The sequence below is a fragment of the Zosterops lateralis genome (assembly GCF_965231275.1).
Source record: "Zosterops lateralis genome assembly, chromosome: 8".
Taxonomy (NCBI): Eukaryota; Metazoa; Chordata; class Aves; order Passeriformes; family Zosteropidae; genus Zosterops; species Zosterops lateralis.
Window position 1 is genome coordinate 11,358,699 of NC_139768.1, and position 20,442 is coordinate 11,379,140.

The 20,442-nt window shown below is 39.9% G+C and overlaps 1 protein-coding gene across 1 annotated transcript; it reads left to right on the forward strand.

The window, feature by feature from the left end:
- Positions 1–1,882: 1,882 nt before the first annotated feature.
- On the forward strand, positions 1,883–18,268 carry LOC310912421 (lipase member M-like; the record flags this gene model as incomplete). Its single annotated transcript, XM_083867004.1, has 10 exons — positions 1,883–1,977; positions 9,854–9,965; positions 11,080–11,197; positions 11,904–12,102; positions 12,606–12,715; positions 13,432–13,568; positions 14,071–14,217; positions 15,195–15,266; positions 16,810–16,878; positions 18,035–18,268. The coding sequence occupies 10 exons, from the start codon at positions 1,883–1,885 to the stop codon at positions 18,266–18,268; spliced, it is 1,293 nt and encodes a 430-aa protein (XP_083723130.1).
- Between the last annotated feature and the right edge of the window lie 2,174 nt (positions 18,269–20,442).

Here is a 20,442-nt window from a genome sequence, read left to right on the forward strand (position 1 = left end):
GCATCGTGCATTTGATTTTTCAAAGGCAGCAAACCCTGGGGTTCACATGCTAACAGAGCTGATCTCTGCAGCATGGTTATACATACATCCTGTGTTGGACAGATCTCTGCAAGACAAAGTCTGTTGCAGGTAAGAAAATATACCATGGCTAGAAAAGTCATGATGATGTAAAGTAGCCTCACCACCAGACTAAATACTAAAACCAAATATATCAGTAATATAAAAAACAAACAAAGAAAGAAAGAAACAAACAAAAACCCTCTAATCTCCACAATATCAAAGAACTGGATAAAATACTGTGAGATTATCTATCAAGTATACTTAAGTCCAAGGATAATATCAAACCAGGTATAATCATGCTAATAATAGGCTTGTCACAGTTATGAAAAACCACAATATAAATGATAATGATGTTATAAATTAATTAATTTACTAAGATTTTATTGAAAGGTTGGTTGGCATTTCCATAAAGATTGTTATTCCTGGAGTTACGTGAGGATATCAGACACAGTTTCTATTCAAAGGGATGCCTCTGTCACAGAGAAAAATCCTGAAATCGGGGAGCACCTGCTGATCCTGGAGAGTTTGTTTGTGGCTTTGAATGCACAAAACTGACTAGTCAGCATCACCTGGGAAAGGGAAAGTGTTTAGAATTCCTCACATAAATGACCACTTCTTTTATTTTTTTTTTCCCCTATAATGTTCAGTTACATACAGTGTAAATTTTGCAGACCATTGATGTTCAGGATTTTAAACAACTTGTGCCTATCGGTCATCACAAATGGAAAATTTCTTCTACACCTGAAATTCTGGCTGTTGCTTTGCATAAACCAAGTGAAGCTTACCTGAAAATCCAGTCTTCGTATTTACTTATAGTTTTGTAAATAAAGCAATCTTTAGCAGATTAAGATAAAACACAGTCCAGATATGATCAAGCAAGAAACTGGTTCAGCCAAAATGAATACATGCAAAGTCTGAGTCAAATCCCAGAGGCAGGCAAGGCTCTCAAAGGCATCTGAAATGGTACTAAAGCCCACTGGTTACTTGCTGATGGATCCAGGATCTGATTACTGGTGTGTTGAGTAAACCTTTCTTTTGCTACTTTCCACCCTTTGTCCAGTGTCCCACAGGTAACAGTGACCAAGGATTGAAGAAAAAGAAAAAAAGCAGGGAGCTTAGTGAAATTCTGTGATTCTGCAAAAAATGTGCTCACCAAAATTCTCTCTGAGGTGAACTGCCATGTGAGGGACAAAGTAGCCCTTGTGAGCAGAGGATTGCATGAGCACACCCTGTGTGCATGTACACCCTGTATTTATGATTTTACCCACTGGTAGCTGACGGCTGGTGTACCTCGTAGAGAAGTCAGTTTGCCGTAAGCAATTATCTAGCCCTGGCTTTGATTCTCTAATAAATAAAATCCAAGGCTGTAATTCTCTGCAGTCTCAAGTGAAAATTACAGACCAGTGGTCACAGGAGCCATCTCAGAGCTGACCTGCCCCTCTCTGCTCCCCCTCCCTGGCGCCAGCGGCAGCATTGCGTGTGGAAGGCATCACGTGTGGGGAAGGCATCATTTGGAACATCTGCTGATTTTAGCAATCCTGCAGTGGGGATGGCAAGGCTGTCTCTTTCCACAGAGCATCCCAATGCCCCTCCTCAATGTCCCTTACTAGAACTTGATATGGAGATGTGGTTCACTTCTGCACCATCTGGAAGAACTTCCAGGGTGCTGAGCATGCCAGGTGAGAACTCACAGTACAAAAAATGGCAATGATACTTTCCACATACAGGCCAAGATCCTTGGAGACTGGAAACTCCGTTTTTGGGTGGATCCATTTTCTCTGAACTGGTCTAATTTCAGTTCCTCACTTGTTAGAAGTGAACCATGCACAGCCATGCAGAAAACAGAGGCACTAACTTCAGGGTGCCTCCTAATCCAATGCCCTCTGTGGAAACAAAATTTGGCACTGTACATTGCCCGTAAGTTTAGGGGTGAGTCTGATTGCAGAGGGTCCATAATATCAGAATAATTCATTTATTAAAAGTACTTGTGCATGTCTTCATTATTTGAAAATTATACTAGTCTAAAAAAAATTCTGTTTTGCAATGGCACAATCCATTTTTAAAATGTGGAGATGAGCAATCCAGCAGGAGGGTAGAAGCATACAGTGATTTTATTCAAAGGCTTAAGGGAGAATGGTTCAGGTGCCTTCCTAAAGGAATAATGTTCAGGGGATTGCTGTCTGGGTGTTTGTCTCATGTTCTCTGGTTTTCAGCATAGTCCTCCACAAAATAATTAAGGCTTTGTTGTTTGATAACAAAAAGTTGACTAACTAGAAGAGAAGGATTGCAAATGTCCTGATCAGTAAACACTCCAGCATGATTAGGAAATTAGAAGAGGAAGAAGAAGAGCAAGATAGATACCCTGAATATTTGACTGGAGCCTGCAATCAACTGTAAGGTACAAACTGACAGGAAACCAGGGTAGCTTCATCTAGTTCTTAAGGAACGATTTATTAAACAAAAAATAATTCTGAGAGGATTGAATTAAATTTTTTACAGCATTGCTAACTGTAAGAATTTACCTGCCTGTTAAAATGTTTAAATGTTTCTTTCAGATATTTTCTTTTTTCTCAAGGTAAAAAAATGGGGCATTTTTATCTCCAGTAATCCATTTTCTAAAGTCTCTTGCAGTACCATTTGTAATTAGGACATGATTAATGATTTACATGAAAAAAAATCTGGCATGCCTTAGGGCACAAAGGGGAGGATTCAGCCACAATTTTCATATTCATATTCGAATATTCATTCATATTGGCAGGATTGCAGCTTAGAAGCTGTTCAGACAAGTAGCAGAGACAGTCTGTGCACAAAATCCTCCTCATTGGAGGTTCCAACTGAAGCACAGGAAAGAAACAAAAGCCCTGGAGGTCAGAATTACTTGAGAAGATCCAATAACAGTGATGAGTGGCCCAATGTCCCAGTTGTTAGACACGGACACCACACACTTATTTCAAGATGTCAGGTTGACCTGAACAAGACTGTGGATACAACCAGTGCTGATTTGATTTTTCTGGGCACTGCTGCAGCAGGGAGATGTCAGCCCAGCCTTGCCAGCTGAGGGACAGGGCACAGTGCAAGGGGTACAGACCCTAAAAGTGATGCTGCCAGGGCCAGGTCTCAGGTGGTAGCCCTGTGTGCTGCTCTATAGGGCTGCTGCCAGCTCAGACCAGAATCAGCCTGAGGATCACTGCACCACAACTCTTTAGACAGTGAAGACCTGACTAGTTGTCCTGTTGGTTTTCAAAAGGAAAATACAAATTACCAGCTTTTCAGACCTGTTCTCCTCTAATATCGGAACCTCTCCCCTCCAGATTGACAGTCCCACTAGCAGAGGGCACACAGTGTCCTCATACCTTGGGAACTGACTATTATTTAGGTGGCCACTACTATCTGCTCCAGGGCAGAGAAACAGCAACAAAACCCCTCTGCAAAGGGATCTTCCTGCCTCAAGACCCTTCACAAAATGCTTCCCAAGCAAAGAGATCATCCTGATCATCAAAAAGACATGCTTTTATTTTGGGATGGTAAGAATTATGCCCTTTTCTGCTATTGTTTGTCTTAATGAAAGGAAACTCCCTTGTTTACTGAAAACTTTTGGTGTCTAGTGCACCATTCAGTGGAGCAGAGCCTGAAACAGGTCCATAAGTTTCATTTGTCCTCTGTGCAATGTTGTGGAACTATGTGTTGGCACTAACATTTTAGAAGTTAACTTCCTTCACGTAGCAAGAGTATGAAACATTTTGTTGACATAAGTAAAATAGAACATGTAGGTTCTTCATTTGGTTTGGAAAGTATCACTTTGGGGTCAGCAGGCAAATTTTGTCTTTATAAGGGAAAGCTTCCATTGGAAACACAGACTATATTTGATAAGCAGCTTTGCTATTTAAAGTGCGTTTCTATAGCTAAGGTTAAAATACTTTGATCATGTTCCTTTTCCCTTACAAAAGATCAAAACAGTATTCTACATCCTAAGCACAAAGTAATCATCTTAATTTTATAATTACTGCATACTTCATTTTTCATTGTTTACATTTACAATATGTACACATTATTTCATGTGGGGCAATTAATGTTGATGCTCAGAGCAAACCATTAGTTTGTATTGGTAACTGTATCTTAATTTTTTAAAGAAAAAGGATCAGATCTATGAGTCAGCAAAACCTTTGCTGTTTAAAAAGAAATTCCTACTATGTATAAAGGTACAAATGAAAAATAAGTGCTTTACAATTTGGAAAGACAGGTCTATGACTGTCTAACCTGCTGCCATAGCAGAAGTTAGGGGGAAGTTGATTTTAATGTGTGAAATGAGCAAACCATGATGGAGATGATTAGTAATGGAATTCATATTTGATGAGAGTTTTCCAGCAGAAAGAAGGCAAGCAGAAAAGTGTTCATGAGAAGAGAGACAGGGATGCCAGCCCACTCTGGGATGCTCAGCTCCCACTCAACCCAGTTACAGGTGTGCAAAAATCCCAGTTTGAATGAAGGACAAAGGTTTTGTGCTGCTGTCTCTAATCTCCCCAGCACAGTCCCTCTTTCCAGTGCAAACAATTTACCTTAATTCTTAGGATTAAGAAAAACTGAAGCCCCTCTGCCCAAAGTCCCTTTGACCCTAAAAACAGCTTGGTAGGTCCTGCTGATGGCAGCACAAAGCTGACCAGAGACGTTTTCTGTGACTTACCAGTGCTCAGTGTCCCCCGCTGAGCAGGAGAGTGCTGCACACAGGGCAAGGCCTGCACACTGCTCATACTGGTCCCAGCACTTCTGCCAGAGGATTTCAATTCACACACAGTTTCATTTAGCAACAAGTGCAAGACAAGCATATGTAATTTTCAGCTTTCCTCACATGTAGGCAGATGTGTAAATTCCTTTCTTCTCTATTTACAGTCAATATAATTAATACCTTGTCATCACGGAGGTGACAAGATACTGTTCTATACATTACTACAAAATTACCAGAATTTATTAAAATAAATTGTCTTCAGATTGCCAGGCAAAACAATTTGAACAATGTGAAGCTCATAAATTGCAACACAGACTTCTTCTTCATCCACCCTCAGAGGTGAAGAAATCCTGGCTTGGATACATGTCACAAACTTCAGCATCAGCCAGAAAGCATTGTGGGAATAATTGCTCTTTTCGCAAGTTATCCCTTGGATAACTGAATAGACAGGCTGGTGCCGATCTTTTGATGTGCAAACTTCCCCTTCTATAGGTGACTGGCACTTGAGCAGGAGGGCAATGCTGCCTGGGACATTTCCAGACAAGGCATCAGCAGTGTGAGCAGCACAGCCAGGCATGCAGCCCTCTCTGTCCCCCATGAGCCCTTCCTTTTGACACTTCTTACTTTACCTTTGTCACACGAAAGATTCATAATTATCTAAGCGCCAATGCAGAGCTACCTCACTCATGACTTACAAATACTGTGCCACTCAGCCCAGTTGCTGGTCCCCAGACAAGTCCATTGACCTTGATGATGACCACCAGAAATATTTTTGCAGGCCTGACAGAGCTGAGAAGAATCTCTCACCCAAGCAGTGCATGTTCTCGCTAGTGCTTTATGCTTCTGCACTTCTGTCTGTGTGTATGGACTCCACTGGGAGCAGTACCTTTGCTGTTTGGAGCTGTAGGGTCTTTTACTGAATAGGGAGGGTCTGCCTTCACCCTCAAAATGTGCCTGTGCTAGGAGCCAACAGCACTCCAGCTGTGGCAACAGCATGGGCTGGGTGGCTGAGGGCAGTTGCTGCATGCTGCTGGGAATCAGGTATTATCCCAGGGCCTCAGTGGAGAGCACACTATTAGACCCTGTGCTTAGTTCTCAGTGTTTTTCTCACTCTCAGGAAGCAACTGTTTACACCATTATGAGATGAAATGTTTTTTAAAGCCATATGAATGCACAAGGGGATCCTTCTGTTTTTGCTGCTGTGTGTTCCCTTGGAGACTCCTGGATGGCAACTTCCACGAAAACAAGTCTGTTCTCAATAATGCCTCCCCTTAAAGGCCCTCCTTAACATACCTAAAATAGCCAAACATTTCTGATAACTACGTTCACTAGCTGCATGAAGAAGCCAAAAGGACATATTTGATCCATGATGAACTGCTATATTCAGCTGTATAAAAATATCTTCCATTCCTAAGTAATTTCTAGAGCCAGGTCTAATTTCTGCAGCAGGAGGGAATGAGAAGAGCAAAGAGTTTACAGAAAACACGAAAATTCTGGAGATTATATTCTGTACATTGATAGGGGTTTTATCCATAAAAAGCACTGGAAAGAGTTGGGGCTTCATAAACTGAGCATGTAGTGAACAGTTTATATAAACGCACTTACATAAACAAGGGCACCTAGACTGGCCAGTTTAAGGTTCATTTATGTATGACCACACTTGTAAAGATGCAGCCACAACTCTGACAGCAACTTCTCAACCTTTAAGCATTTCCAGTGAATTCCACACGTGATTATAGTGTGAGTAACTTCCACTGAAACCTGACAATCTACAACAGAGTGTGCCTGTCTGTTTTTTTAAAGAAATCTGCTCAACACTCCTCCCAGTTCACCTTCTTTACCAATCTCAAACACTCACTTCAAACACGGACTGCCTGCAATGACTTTATACTTATGCTATTTATTGCAATATTTTTTTTATTGGAGCATTGTTTTGCACTAAAGAATGAAGCTGGCTTTGTTCACAGTGTGTTAATAGCACATCTTAATGACTTAGAATAGCATGAGACACTCAAAGGCAAGTACACATTTAAATAGTTCACTCATGAAATCCTTGTCGAGCTTCAAAAGACACTGAGACTAAGAAAGTGGAAACCTGCTTTTCTTACAGGAAAGACGAAAGAACTTGGAGTATATGAAGGAAATAGTGAGAAGGTTCAAAAAAACATCCCATCCCTTGTGTAGAATCAATATTTGAAAACACTCCATGTTCTAAACCAGATCTTTGAAAATCATTTCCTCTCCTAATTCACTGCCAGAAACTGAACTCAGATGTTTCTATTTCTCTTTGAAGGCCTGATAACAAGTCTTGTAGGAACAGGTCTTCTCATGAGATTTTCTTTCATATTTCTTTCTGATCTATAAATATTAAAGAAAATAACTTCTGAGGATATATTGAATATTTCTGATCCTAACCACAGGCAGAACTGCAAGAAGAAAGCATGCAAGCTATAATATAAATAAAACTATCAAATCCTGCTCAAAACCTTGATGAATGTTCATCTCAATGTTTAAGGTGATCTATTCTATATGGACGAATAATATTTGTTAGACAGAACATTTGAAGGAATAAAAACTGGGAACCAAACAAGAAAGAATAATTAGTTTCAAGACTCAAAAATGCCTGTAACAACATGCAGAATGAAAAACCCACCAGCTTTATACACAAGTGACAAAAATCCCAGAAGATCCTCACTGATACTTCTGCAAAGCTTGTCTTGCTGTGGTGAGGACACCACTCATGGTGGAACACGGCTGCAATGGGCTTGTCCTCCACAAAAAGAAGAGACTTAAAAAGGTGACTGTCCTGAATGCCTTGAATAGGACCTGTCTGGACTCTATTCAGGCTGACCTAATTTCTACTGCTGAACAATTCTGACCCACTCAGAGTATGTTTGACACCACTGACACGTGTGCCCATCTCAGCAATGTTTTCTTAGTCCATACAGATTCCAGAAAAGCCTTCTATTTTCATCACTATTAATTTAGGGAATATCCATTAAATTTTATGGCCATTTAAGAGGTGAAATATAAATGGAGAAAATCTCCTGAAACCACTCTGCAATAGGGTAGAATTATGGAACGGCAACAAAAAACATTAAAAAAAATAAAAGAAAAATATGTGCAGTAACATCTGTAGAGGTATCAGGGTTCCATCCTTCCTTTCCAGATAACATGAGAGGCTGGAATTGGTAGGTTGTTAGTAAAAGAGAAAATTGTTGCAGGTCTGTTGACAATTTCATTAGGTATGATAAGGTATATCTACGATTATATTTGTTTTCAAAATTCCTAATCCTGCTCTGCCACTCTACAGAGGCTGGTATTCTCCTTAAAAATCCAGCCATCTGTGATAGTAGAAGAGCTGTGGTGTTTAAGGGGCTGAAAAGCATGAGGTTTGAGAATAAAAGGAGTCACCCCTCTCTGGTGCTGCATCAGGGAAAAGCTGAAGTGAAGGAATGAGTAGGGGGAAAGAAACAGAGGCTTATTGTCAAGTTGCTGCATGATTGGGGGAAAAAACAGTGCCTGACCATCCTCTCACTGCCAGCACTGCTTCCAAACAGCCAGGAACTGAGTTTTCATTCTTCTGCAGCCACAGCTGCTCGGCCAAACACATGACTTGGGACACAAGGTCAGTAATGCTTTGATTTATTTATGATCCAAAACTGATGGAGGCTTCATGGGAGCTGCAAAAGATGGTATGAAACCTGAGCTTGAGGAGCTGCTTTATTGTTTGGGAACAAAAGTATTCGTTGTGTTGTTTTGCTTGTAAGCAGGTGAAAGAATGGCTATTTCTTGCAAGATTCTTTTTGACTAAAGAAATTCAGGCCTGGCTCATCTAGCCTGAAATTAGGCAACTCTGGGATATCTGAAGAGGTATGGGAAGATGGCAAGTAGGAGAATCAGAAAATGATGATTTTAACCAAAAAAAGGATGCTAGCTCAGTAAAACAAAAGTTTCTAAATGTCTCTTTTTCTACAAAAGGAGCTAAATATTTCCCACACACAGCTTGTACCAAAACGTAGGGCTAGGGCTAGGAAGTCAGTGTATAAATTGTTGTTCTGTGAGAAGAAAAAAAAATTCTATTCATATTACTTGAGGGGAAAATAGTTCAAAAGTTTTTGTGGTTAGGGAAACAATAAATGCAATAGATTTTTTGGCTGAATCAATCTGACTGAAAGATCAATCACTGGGACAAGTTTAGGTGTGGCCTCTGGGGAGTTATAAAGTGTAGAGACGATGCTAATACATACACTGCATTTTCTTTGAGCCAAGAGTATGTAGGTCTTCACAGACAGTGGAGCTGCTATGTGTGCATCTAAGCAGGACAGCTACCTCCCAGGTTTTAATTGTTCCTTTTCTTGCTTAACAAAACTGGATGTGCCTGCACTCAGTCCCTACCTAGCATTAAATTTAGCAAAGTGTTCTTTTCCTTTATTCATCCTCATCCCATGGAGTGGATAAATTTTTTCCTTAGGCAGGTTTGTATAAATTTTGCAACTATAAAGAACTGCTTTATTTAGGTTCCAAAGTTTTTAATTAAATTATAAATATTCAAAATTTTTTTTACTTGCAATTGTTTTTACTTTTTCCCACTAACTATCCATCCCACAATTTGGTTATCTCAACTTTGGAAGCTTCACTGTGACGGTGATTAATTTACTTACAAGTTACCCAATAACTCTGTGTTTGACAGAGTTGGCCAGAAATGTTTCCAAATTCACCTACAGATCAAATGCATGGTGTGGGAATGCAAGTGACCTACTTCTTAGACAAATGGGTGAAATTCATTTCTCCAGAAGCTTGGCTCCTTTTCTTGGATTCATTGATACTTCTGCCTTGATCAAGAGGAACATCCTAGCCCAAACCTTAGCAGAGAGCCCAGGTTGCTGCCCAACACCCTCAGAGAGGTGTCTGAAGTTAGTTTTGTTCCACTTAATTAACAAGTAGGGAGTAGCAGGCTGGCCCTGTACATTATTAAACAGCACTTGCCTCATCAGAAAAGTACAGAACCTGTCTGAATTGCAAGGGCAGAAAAGAACTAGTGACAGATTATTATATTGGATTTTGCAGGGAGAAGATATGGCTGTTTGTTGCTGTGACATATTTGTTTCAGGGAGTTACTTATTCCGAAGAACTGAGAAGAATGAAGAGAGCTGTGGATCCTGAAGCCTTTATGAGTATTGTAAGTTGGTTGATGGAGTGACCTGAGGGTGGATACTGTGCATGACTTAGAGCAGAGGGGTTTCTAAGAGTTAGAAATAACAGGATAGATAGGCTGCCTTTATTTAACCTGTCCTCTCGAGTCATTGCACATACTACTGTTTTCTCTTCTATTCTCTTCTACCTGCATGTGTAACAGTCCATCATCTCTCTGACAGAAATTAAAGCAAATAGTAAATATCTCCAGACTTAATTTCCTTTTAAATATCAGTTACCAGCTTGCTATTGGTGGCACTATCTGCCTGTCTGAAAGAATGACTATCTGGAATGTCAGCATTTCATCAGCAATGAAGCCTATAAACAACTAGTGGTGACCAGCAGAGACCAGAAATGTCCAGCTTTCCAGAAAAACACCTCTTTCCAAGCAAGCTTGCTCAGGTCTTTTCTCGTTTTTTTAAATCTTGGAAGTTCCATCCTTCATGTCAAAATACATTGAGTAATTTTCTGAGTACAAGTTATAAAACCCAATCCTCTTTTGTAACAAAACAGATGGAATGTTACAGGTCAAAAGTAATATTTACTTCTGAGCTTAAGATGGGCTATGCTAGTGATTTTCCTTGCCACTATGCAAATGACTGATTTTTTTTTTCCACAATGTAGTCAGTCAGTGCTTGCTGCATCTATGCTGTTCACCAAAGCATAGTTGTGAAGCTGTCTGGATTTCTCTGAAGGTAGTTTAAATAAGCTGGTTCCAGGCTGTATCAAAGCAAATCAGAAGCGTTGATTCCAGACAGCTCCTTGTGTCAGCCACATGCCTCATCTCAGCTCATAAAGTCCTGCTATGAGCTTATAGGGATTCTTATATCACCAGAATGCAAGGGCTTGTGATGATTGTGTGGCAGGAGTGTAATACAGGTTTTTATATGACATATTTTAACTGGGTAGTAAACTTGTAGATATAATATAAAGAAAAAAGAATATTTGTTATTGCTTTAGGGTTACATACATTCAGATGCTTAATGTATGTAGGTTAAATCCCCAGCTGTACCTGCTTTCTAACATATCTTCATTGTGACTACCTTATAATATAAGCACTGGACTTGTGCAAACAAAGGCCTTTGTACCTTCTCTCCTAGAATGAGCTCATCACTTACAAAGGGTACCCCAGCGAGGAGTATGAAGTGATGACAGAAGATGGTTATACCATTACCCTTAACAGAATCCCTTATGGTATTCAGAATCAAGGAAGCTCAGGTACAGTTATTTAATATGACAAAACACCAGCCTAGATAGGGCATAGTCTCAAAAGAGATAACTTGTATTTTTGAAGTATTCACCAAAGCTTGTATATATGAGTGAAATTTTAGTGGAGAGTTCTGGCTGCCCTGAACAACCTGCAAGATCTATGGAATTAATGTCAAGCACACCTATTTATAATAAAAATCCACCATAATATGAAGCTTATGCTTCCTAGTAAGAGTTGATGAGTAGAACTTTAAAAAAATTAAATAAAGCATAAAGGTTGCCTAATCAGCCTGATTTGCAGAAGCTCTCTCAGCTTCTAATTTTTCTTTGCTTTTGCTTACACCTGGTTAGTATAAAAGTCCGATTCATATTTTGGGTAAAGGAAACCTCTGAAAACAATCCCACACCTTCATCTCTGCATCAGCATTGAGAGTCTCAAGATGATGTGTCTGAGCTGTACAAATAATGACCAGAGAGTGCCAAGTTAGTTTGCTCTGATATCCGACAGGTCTTTCCATAAATTCTTTCAGAACCTTAGCAGCTGTCTCTAACAGAAAGAGGGGTTTTGTTGGTTTGGTATTTTTTGTATTTTTTAATTTGTTGATTCAGGAAAAAATCCCAGTATTGAACATGAGACAATAAGAGTCTCTGAACAACCAGGAAATTAAAAGATAAAAACAATTATAAACTATTTCGGTTTTGCTTTATTTTTCAGCTTCAAGACCTGTTGTGTTTCTCCAGCATGGATTATTGGGAGATGCTAGTAACTGGGTCACAAACCTGCCCAACAACAGCTTGGGCTTCCTATTAGCTGATGCTGGATTTGACGTTTGGATGGGAAATAGCAGAGGAAATCGCTGGTCAAGAAAACATCAAAAATATTCCATTGACCAAGATGAATTCTGGGCTTTTAGGTAGACAGAATCACTGAAGGGGATATCCATTTCCCATCCTTGCATATTTATTTCAGCTGGCTAAATCAGGGTTTACATATGTTACTTTTTAATAAGCAATCTTTACATTTGCTTTTGTTGAGGTGCCCCTATAAAGCATGTGAACTGTAATAGTAATGGAGACAACCTGAATTACTGCTTGAACAGGTTCTTCAAACTAGAGGCAATGAAGCAGAACCACTCACAGGAACCTGCACAGGCCATCTCCAAGCCATTCCTCAACCCAGGAGCCAGTTTTGGAACCTACTTAGAAACACTAGTCTGTGTAATACAATAACCCAAAATATCTTGAGTAGTATCTTCCATATCCAGTGCCAGAAAAACAAAGAACTTAGAACAATTGAATGGTTCACTAAATCAGGCAGACTGTTTCTTTGCTGACAAGCTATTAATAAAAATGTGAATTCAATTTAAAGTCTGGTTTTTAATTTATGCATGTCTCTCTTTCAATCTCCTGCCTGCAGTTTTGATGAGATGGCAAAGTTTGATCTTCCAGCAGCGATAAATTTCATTTTGGAGAAAACAGGACAGGAAAAGTTGTACTATATTGGCTATTCACAAGGTACTACTATTGGTAAGTTACACACAAGAGAGGAATTCTTCCAGAAAACAGGAGTAAAATGTGATTTAAATACTGAGTAAGTGAATGTACCTGAAGTTTTCATCAACTCTTTGTAGTTATAAAATACTGTGTTAGGATAAGGAATTTTCAACATGTAGGCATTTAAAATTTATTATAAAAGTAATTAAGCATAATGGATCAAATGCACTGCTGCTGGAAATGTGTAAACTAAAAATTTTACTGGAAATTGTTGTGTGTGGGCCATGTTTCTATCCAAGATGCAAGTGTGTGCCCAACAGCAGCTGGTCAATTCACCATAATAAAAACAGGAAAATGAGAATACGGAGAGAGAAGTTGGCCAGTTTGGACCAGATGTACACAGGAAAAAAGAAAATAAAAAATTGGACTGACCAGAAGAAAAATGACTTTTCCTCCCAATAGTATAAGAAATACATGAATGTACATCAGAAGTGTGCATCTATGTTTAATCACGTCTGGAAGAAAGCTGCAAAATATAGAAAGAAGTTTCTCTGAATAGGGAAAAATCCCTACAAGCTGGTAACTTATGGAGAAGAGGGATTTCATATAAATATAGGCTGTATCATAGTCTCTGAACAAGTAACAAGGTTGCTTATAAATTGACAGTGCAGAATATCATATATTAATACTAAAAACAATCTAATGTGAAAATCACGGGGGGTTAACTCCTCTTTTTTTTTTTTTTTCAGGTTTCATTGCATTTTCAACAATGCCGGAGCTGGCTCAAAAAATCAAACTCTACTTTGCATTGGCACCTGTCACTGCTATTAAGTATGCTAAAGGGCCAGCAACAAAACTCCTCTACCTTCCTGAGAAAATGCTCAGGGTGTGTGGTATCTTGGTTTCCACTCTTTAACCATATACTTGTTTGTTCAGCTCTTAAAATGGATAAATAGAAAGTATAGGGCCTTGTGAAACTCTATTTGCTCGTGGGCAGGTTTACCTTGTGGTGAGGCCTTCGAAAGTTCAGACAGGGCAATAAGAAAAGTTTTCAGTCTGAGGCAACAGCACAGCATGGGGACAGGTCACCCAGAAGGGCACAAAGATGCAGATCCTCAAAGATTTCCAAGATTCTTCCAGGCAAAGCCACAACAGACACAAACGCTTAAACTGTGAATTGGAGTTAACATTTAACATATCTCTTCATTACAAGTGATGCAACCCAGATTGAGTAATGCCCAAGCAGGCTGATGCAATGGAAAACCAAGTAATTTCTCACTTGTTTGTGGGAACATCATCTAAGAAATAGGGAAAAGGCGAGTAATAACCACTGATATTGCTGGAGAAGTGTTTACATTGGTAATCAATGTTACCTTTGTATTTCACAGGGTATGCTTGGCAACAGAGAATTCCTTCCCCACACTGAGTGTCTAACAAAGATAATAGCCCCTGTCTGCAGCCACCGAGCTTTTGCCAAGCTTTGTAGAAGTGTCTTCTTCAATCTGGGTGGCTGTAACCTGAAAAACATTGATGCGGTACGTATAACTTTTACCAGCTGTACTGGAAGATAAAGCTTATGCTCCCCAAATTCACCTTCTATCCTTTAAAGTGAATCCTGAATTTCTATTAGTATCACACTGCAGGGAGCAGTCCCCACTACTGGACAGCAGTCTCTGCTGATTGCCCTGTCTCTAGCAGGGAGCCACTGCCTCTCCCCTCACAAGAGCACTTGGCACAGTTCTACAGCTGACAGCTGCTCAGAGCCCCCCAGAATTCTTCATTTGCCTTCTGACAGACCTCACCCAAGGCACCATATTATGGGCCATACTGTGGCTACTGGTCTCATCAGAGATACTTCACATGCCAGCACAGTGAAAAAGAAGAAATAAAAAGCCTACCTGCTTCATGTTTTCTCTTTGCAACACAGAAAGGAGCAAGCACACTCTTTGTCCTCATTTTCCAAGCTTTGGATCATCAGGGTAGGAGAGTATTAGGACATACCTGGGCGCCTCATATTGTGTCCAGCTGGAGGTCAGATCACCTGGGAGTCAAAATTTTGCTCCAGCATTTTTCAAAAAATGCCTCAGAAAGTGTTCACTGAGGAAGGATCACATAGCAGCTTCTTAAGAAATCCCTGCAGTGCTAAGGTCTGTTTTGTTTCAAATGTTTATGCATTCATCAGGAAACTGCATTTCCCTTTGCTGTTCTGTCCAACAGTGACCTCTCTCACACAGAATCTGATACAGAATTTTGAAAAACACCACACAGATTGGCATCTAAATTGCTGGCTTTCTTCATTCCTTCTCACCCGTAGATTCTTTTAGATTTGCTCTTTCAGTCCTACTCCTAATCTGACACACTATCACATGTGAAGTAAGTCTGAGGGAATCTCCAATCATGCCACTCCAAATTCTGTTGGTCTTATTGATACGTGACACTGCTGTGGCATATGTTTTGATGTACATCTGCATAGAAGGGAAGAAGAGAATGCTCACTGAATATTCTCTTTCAGAACCGAATCAATGTGTATATTGCCCAAACCTCTGCTGGAACTTCTGTGCAGAACATAATCCACTGGAGTCAGGTATGAGCAAACTACTAAAAGACAAAATGGGTACTCACCTCAAGCTGAATAGAGAGGTACAGATATAACCAGCTGTGAATCCATTGCCAACCCCTTGGAAACACATGCAACTTGTGGGTTGCAACTGAAACCTGAGTTCAGAACACTGTTTTTCATTTCTCCTTCTTTTGCCAGCAGGATAGAAATGCCCTATGATATAGGTGCATCTGAAGCCAACAATGAAGAGCTGCATTTGAGTAAAAATACATAGGCTGGAAGCCATGTGTGCAGGTGTCCAACTGTAGGTCATCACTCTTCTTATTGTGTATCCAGTACCTTTTATAAATTATGTCCACAGTCCTTTAGGGAGTTTGCCTTAAGAAATTAGTTGTGTTTCCATCGTAGTGTCAAGAAATGAGCAGGATTGAGGCTGCCACATAAATTGTCACATTTTACTATTGCAACTCTTGTAGTTTTTCTCTCACTTTCAAGGCTGTCAGTGTCTGGACAGCGATAGAACCATAAATAATAAGCATTTTATTTAGTAGAATGTTTATATCCCTTACCAACAAGGTACTGCCATAGTACCTCTTCAGCAGCAGTGTTGATGGGAGATGCCTTTCTGTCTTTGGGCTCCCACTCTGAGGATCCAAAGAGGTCCTTGCAGGAGGCTCTGCAGCCAGGCAGGTTTCCTGGCAGCACCACGGGCTCTGGAGCAGGGCAGGAAGAAGCTGCGAGCACACAGATTTTGCAGGAGTGTTTGTGCCCTTTTCAGCAAAGCAAACACACAGATATGTTTGGGTGACTTCTGCACAGACCCTAACTCAAAATAAAATTATACTTTTAGCTGTAAATTTGCATTATATAGTAGGTTAGAATAAGTTGCATTTGTAACCATTACCTAGACCTGTACAAAAAAGGATTACAAAAGCAAAGTGGAGGGAGTTCTGCAAATTGATTCAGATGTAATTCAGCATCTAAGCATGGACTACAAGCACAAACATGCAGAAGTAATACTCCTAAGTCTTTGTTGTTGTTATTATTATTACAACTAAAGGAGATAACTGAATTTCAAAACTAAGATTTTGGTGAGAGTGTCTCTTGGAGTAGTAACAATCCATGCTGTAGGTAAAGCCAAGAAGGAGAAGAACTAAAAATGGCAATTTCTGTAATCAAAATAGAGTGGGAAGAGAAAGCATAAGGTGGAGCCACTCAGAGAGATTAGTGCTGGCAACACGACTATAAGAATAGGGCAAGGCAGTAGCACTGAGATGAACTTGCTGACAGAAGTTGTTAACAGCAATTTTACAACCTTGAACCAATTGCCTGCGAGGACATTCTTGGGTCTGTCTGCAGAAGATCAGAACTTCTTTCATTAAAGCAAAAACATTTGGTTCCTTTTCACTTTTTGACACTTTTGATTAATTTACTTTTGGCTCTTCCATAGCTCTTAGAAGGACTTCTGTTGGGGCTTTAGAATGGAATCAGAGACTCATCAGGGAAAGAACACACAAACTTCCCAAATTATGGTTTATAACTACTCTTCTCTTGTTCATCCTCTTAGGAGGCCCGCTCAGGGAAGTTCCAAGCTTATGACTGGGGCAGTTCAAAGAATATGGAAAAATACCAACAGGTATGTTTTGGTGAAGCAACCTTGGACAGCACAGAAACACGCAGGAAGAGAGCAAGGATGTAGTAGGAGAGACATTTTCAGAACATAAGTAAATGAAAATATTATTGCTTTTCAGTTTGAGAGTCAACAGAGAATGCATGCAAGCACTAGTGACAGTAATAAATTCATACATTTTAAAAGAACGAGAGAGAGAGAGAGGAAGAGAAAAACTTTTCAATTAAATTATCAATAGGAATAAGAGGAAATAAGGGCAGAAAAAATAGAAAATTAATCTTGAAAAATAAGACTGCACAGAAAATAACAAAAATATCTTGCCTACTAGTGTAACTGAAACAGATGACAACATTAGGAATAGGAAAACTGGAAAACAAACCGTTACCCCTAGATCCTGGCAGCCTGAGACAAAAGGACTTTGCCCTCAAGCAGACCCTGAGGAACACCTTTTCCATTCAAGACTCTAATCCCATCCTTGACCCTCTCATCCTTTAGGTCTCTACAGCAGCATGTCATTACAAGTTACATGTTTTAATGATGACTTGCATGAAATACAGCTTCCTTTGGTTTGCCTTGAATTTACTTGCTCCTGGAAAGTCACAGAATGCCTTCTAGGTTTTGTGTTTGGGATTATTACTTCCAGTGCTCTTTCTTCATACCATTTGCAGTTGTATAAACCTGTCTCCTGCCTTTGCTCTGACGTCTATTTTCCAAACAGGAGCAGTCCTAAGCTGCTTTCCCTCTCCTCCTACAGAAGCCATTCCATAATCCTTTTCATCTTTGTCACATGTTGTTCATCTAGCCCATGTCTTCTGGGACTGAGCAGGACTTCAAAAGGACCATGATGAGGGTTTATACAGAGGCATGCTGACATCTCTATCTAGTTTCAGGCTCCTGCCTCAAGATTCCCATTTGAGAGGGCAAAGACCCAACAATAACTCTTTGCCAACTCAGGAGATGTTTTATGTTTGGCTGTGCTATCAAAGTAATTCCCATTAACTGTTATTGAGTAATCCCTGTGAGCACAAACAGAAAAGGCAAATAAAGGAACTTCATCTTTGGTTTAGATGCCTCTACTTCAATCAGTGAGAGAAGAAAGCCCCAAATGAATGTTTAAAGTTGCTGTGCTCTCCTGGACATTCATTCCTGCATTGTTTTCCAGATTATTCCTCCTCTCTACAATGTGGAAGAGATGACTGTACCAACTGCAGTATGGACTGGGGGACAAGACCTGCTCGCAGATCCCAAGGATGCAGCCATTTTATTGTCTAAAATTAAGAAGCTTATCTATCACAAGAAGATTCCTGAATGGGCACACCTGGATTTCATCTGGGGATTGGATGCACCTTTGCACGTGTACAATGAAATTATTGACCTGATGCAGAAGTATCCTTAACACACAAACCAGAAGCCTTACCTGACTCGTTCAACAACATTTAGATTCCATGGGTACAAAAACCCCCTTCTGTTGCATCTGGAGTCAGGGAAAGGGGTCCTTCTGCACACTACATGTCACTCCATTGCCTTTTGCATCCTAATAGTACACTTCATGTTTTCTGGCAACCTTATGGATCTGTAATACTTTTTCAATTGATGCATCTTCAATTCTGCAATAACTACACTCTGCTAACAGAGGACAGAGTTTGCTTCCAGCCTATTCTCTTCTCTTGACTATAACACTAATGAAAGCACTTCCTTTCTCTGGATACATTTTGTGATCTCTAAATGTTTTCCATTCTTCATATTATTGCTCAGTTTATTGGGCTGGCAGTTATTTAAAGGTATAGTATAATCAGAATCTTTTTCCAACAGTTGTGGTATTGTATAATTTTATTATTAAACAAGATTATTAAACAAGAAAGTGCATTAATACAAAAGATCACCTCAATCCTGGAAAGAAGATGTTTGTCTTTGTTTGAAACAGGAATGCTCCCTCTTTTCATGAGGAAGAGCAAGGGATACAGGGTAGACCCAGTAGAAAACAGTAACCAGTATCATGGTTCAAGCATGCACCTGGAAGCTGGGAAACTTGGCTTCAAGATCCACCCTGAGAAAGAGAAATCCTTTCTGACTTAACCTTAATCACTTTGGCAATGGCAGCACTTGCATGGGACCATTTATTTTCAAAGTTACACCCTGAACCCAGCAGAAACCTTACACCTCCTCTTTCACGTGTAAGCTACTGGCTATCACAGAGCTGAAATGATCTAACCTTTGCCAAGGCTCTGAGCAGCCTCTTTGGAGTTTAAACACTAAAATGAAAACTACTCAAACATTGCTAGAAAGAATCCATTATCTTCACCCCATGTACATTTAAGGCACTCTGACCATTACTCGAAAGAGCTGCTTTCAAGACAGTGTTAAAGAATTATTCATCCTATTAGTATCCTGAGGTAATTATGACTCTACCAATCTTGTTTCAAATAGGTAGTTACTGCACAAAACCCTTCAGTTGAAGGGTAACCTCTGTGGTTATTAGGTTACAGCATTATAGGTCACCATTCCTCCAAAACAAAGTGCTATTAGCTTCACTGTGAAAAGAAACACAGTGCATTTAGGGGTTTCCTTTCAGCCTGACACCTTCATTCTCCTTTTTAATAAAATGTTAATGTGGGCCAAGTCTGGGATGATGGCCAGCACAGTGCAGCTGTTGCACTGGGACAGTTCACTGGTGACACTGCATGACCAAAGGACCAGTGTCTCACTCTGAGTAGTGGTTCATTAGCCAAACAAATTGACCAAGGCTGTTACCACTTCTACATCTTTCCCTTCCAAGAGAAACAACAGGCCTTTTTTTGCCTCCTGAGCCCACTGCTGAAGGCTGTCCTGTTTCCTTCTGTTTCACAGATGTAACTAGAGTTTGATCCAAACAAAACAGTTCCCCTCCAGACAAGGACATTCCTTCCATCAAATACAAATTCCTGGAGACAAATACCCTTCATAGAGTCAACCTTTTAACTAACTCACTGCTTGCAGGGAAAATGTATGAGGACATGAGACCTACTTTATAATTTTTCAATGCTTTCCATGCTAAATGCAATAACATCATATCTGAGAGTAGGCAGAGCATTCCACACAGTCACCTAGAAAAGGGATTGCAATTGTGCAGCTATCTTGCAACTTGGGACACCATAGAGGAGGCAGAGAGTTGAATTTTCTGGAAAATCAGGAAAAGTAGGTTGAGCAAATAGCATTGGACACATCATGGGGACTGTTGGTCCCACCTTAGGACATGAGAAGGGATGAGATGTTGCTAAAGTCCTTCTGAGTGATCAATTTATGGTTTGATGATAGTTATCATCACTTACAGATATCAGAGAAGTCAAATTATAATGCTTTTCACTGAGAAATTATCAAACTATCTTTCTCACTATTCCAAGCAATGTTCTTTACTTTGTATGTAAAGCAGAACTGTAACTGTGCCTGTCACCAACATCCTGTTGTTTCACTCCTTTCCCTCCCCCAGTAGTCGAAGGCATCATACTATTTGCCATGGTGTTCCCAAGAGAACATCCCTCTTATTTGGTGTTCTAAATGCTCATCAGTCCATGATGAAACTCAAGTTCTTCT